Consider the following 3,007-nt stretch of genomic DNA (forward strand, 5'->3'; position numbering starts at 1 on the left):
AAAAGAGGTCCATCCTACCTCCTTTCAGGTAACATTTGCAGTATAAAAAGAGACCCAGCCAAACTTCACAAACAGATGGAATCCTGATTGGCAGTTAACACATTCCTGTTATCTCCTGTATGTTCTGCTAAAAGCTTTGCTGAAGAGTGACTGCATTTAATTCTCTGTCTTAACCCCCTCCTCCTTCTCCTCTACCTCCTTATCTGGTCCTCCTTCATCCATATCTTTTGTTCCTTGTCATTGGTTTTTGTTGTTGTTTTGTGTTTATATTATTACCTAGAAGTTGATCTAGAAGTTGAGGTAGTCTTTCTTGGTTTTTAACATATTAAATATTTTCTGATCAATATGTTAATTGTACTTCACAAATTTAAAAAAAATCATTTACTAATTTAGTAAATCCTGAAACTACAAAAGAACAGTAAAATCATTCAACTTTACAAAAAAATAAAATAAAATCAATAGTTTAGGGACAGACAGCAAAATTGCCACCAGTAAAGGGAATTGGGCAAGAAGGTAATCATACAAAAAAATCTAGGAGTGCTTGGGGAATCTATAGGCAGTCACACCAAGAGGAAGGAAGGAGTTAAAAAATACACATCTCTCCATTGGCTGAAACATCACTGATGGAGTTAATGTTGAAACACCCCAAAGTGGTGAACTGTGGCAGTGTATGAAGTAAATACATGAAACTTCTTACCTGAAGCCATCCAAAATGAAGGGGGAGAAAAAATTGGTGAGACATCTCTCCTCTCCTCTCCTCTCCTCTCCTCTGTTCTCCCCCTTTGTCCTCCCCTCTCCCTCTCTTCCATGAGGCTCTGTTTTCCAGCAATGTGATGAGAGCAGTTGACTTGGACACAGGCTGCAGATTGGTTCATCAAAATCATCACATAATTCCCTGAGTTATGATCATTACATAAGCTGCTTCTTGGGTGTTTTTCCATTGAGAGAAGATGTACAAAAGATGTAGACAAAAGACCTTCGTGCATAAGGTTTCCAGCTCATCTCCCCTTTCTGTTCTCTTGCTTAGCTCTCTGTGGCCACTGCATCAGAACACAGCTTCAGAGAGGGAGAAATGTTCAATCACACCAGAGTGACCCAGTTCATCCTCAGGGGCTTCTCAGACATCCCAGAATGGAGATTAGTGGCGGTCTTATTTTTCTCTTTGGTCTACGCCTTTGCCCTCCTGGGGAATATCCTTGTCATCACAGCTGTGGTTACAGACAGCCGCCTCCACTCGCCCATGTACTTCTTTCTGAAGAATCTGTGTTTTGTGGATCTAAGCTACACCTCGGTCACCATCCCCAAGGCACTGGAAACCACCCTTCAGGGATCTGGGGTCATTTCCTACTTTGAGTGTGTCATTCAGTTTTACATATTTTTTATACTTGGTTCAACCGAGTACTTTCTGCTCACGGCCATGGCTTATGACCGGTGCATGGCCATTTACAGGCCCTTGCTCTATGGGGCCGTCATGAGCCAGAGGCTTTGCTGTGCCTTGGTGGTCCTGGCCTGGGTGGGTGGGGCCCTCTATGCAGCCTTCCTGGCCCTCAACACCTTCTCCCTTCCCTTCTGTGGGCCCAATGTTGTTGAGCACTTCTGCGACATTCCTCCTCTCATGAGACTCTCCTGTGCCGACTTCCACTCCAGCGAGGAGATGGTCTTCGCTGTGGGCAGCTGTGTCATCATGAACTCCTTTGCCCTCAAGGTCCTCTCCTACATCCGCATCATCTCCACCGTCCTGTGGATGCCCTCCGTGGATGGCCGGTGGAAGGCCTTCTCCACCTGCTCCTCCCACCTGACCACGGTCCTTCTGTTTTACACCAATGCAAGCTTCACCTACTTGAAGTCTGCGTCTCAGTACTCCCCCACCCAGGGTTGCCTGGCATCCATTTTCTACTCCATCCTCACCCCTTCCTTGAATCCTGTCATCTACTGTCTGAGGAACCGAGACATGAAGGTTGCGCTACACAGACTGTACTGTCAGAGAAAGTTCTGAGTGCTAGTGACCGCACAGTGTGGGCTCGTGTCCAGGGGTCTGATGACCAGGGGGTGCAGACAAACCTTACCCCATTCCTCCCCTTGATTCTTCACCCACACGGCCATCTGCTGCTTCTCCTCTCTCTCCAGATGGTCTTTTGCTTCAGTGGTTTTATATACTTTTCCACCACAGAAAAACAAATTTTGATTTCTTCAGTTAGTACCCTAAAAATCACTTCTTTTATATTTATTTTTTAGTTGGACACAATATCTTTATTGTGTCTATAAAAAATTCTTCTTCCATCCAGTGCATCTGTAAGAATTCATGTTCTTTTTTTTTTCCTCTGAGCTTTTCTTATATGGTACTCTCAAATCTTTATCATCATTCTCATGTAATGGACCCTAATCTTGAATTTTGATCTCTCTCTTGACACCGTGTCTTTGAATGTAACATAATAAACACATTTTTAACCTTTCTAAAATCTACTTATTCCTTTCCCTCTCTTTCAAACTGCCTTACTATTCCTAATTCAGTTATTTAGCCCCTATTCTGCTTAGATCTTGAAGCCAATGAGTAGAACCCATTCTCATTTCATCTTTGAAGTTGTTGAAAATGGAAAGCCATATTGAAATGGAAATGGAAATGGAAAGCTATCCATACGCTCTAACACTAGCTATTATCCCAGACCCAATAATCTAAGTTTAGACATTGTTTAGCTTTTGACAGCTCCTTCTTTGAAATAGCATCAAGTTAAATAAAATAAAAAGTTTTGTTGTGATCTATGTGATAGAGTGCATTGAACATTCAGAATTGACAATCACATGATTTGGTGATGAAATGATTGACAAATTTTTAATTTTTAAATATAAAGCAGGTTTTGTTTCCCATAAGGTAGTTATTATGTGAATATTATAAGTTACTTTATTCTATAAGTTTTCTCAATGCACAAAAAATGACAAAGTGCTCATTGAAAGTGGGCCTAAGTTAGTTGAAATGTATGTTAGGAATTCAAGGACAAAACACTGACAA

At 41.8% G+C, this 3,007-nt stretch overlaps 1 protein-coding gene across 1 annotated transcript; it reads left to right on the plus strand.

Moving 5' to 3' along the window:
- The first annotated feature begins 1,072 nt into the window (after positions 1 to 1,072).
- Positions 1,073 to 1,996, plus strand: LOC124080250 (olfactory receptor 10A7-like). The gene has a single exon (XM_046426103.1). It carries the CDS (start codon positions 1,073 to 1,075, stop codon positions 1,994 to 1,996), a length of 924 nt encoding a protein of 307 aa, XP_046282059.1.
- Positions 1,997 to 3,007: the final 1,011 nt, after the last annotated feature.

The sequence above is a fragment of the Marmota monax genome, unplaced genomic scaffold, assembly GCF_021218885.2.
Source record: "Marmota monax isolate L192 unplaced genomic scaffold, Marmota_monax_Labrador192_F-V1.1 WCK01_AAM20220418_F8-fsc01582, whole genome shotgun sequence".
NCBI lineage: Eukaryota > Metazoa > Chordata > Mammalia > Rodentia > Sciuridae > Marmota > Marmota monax.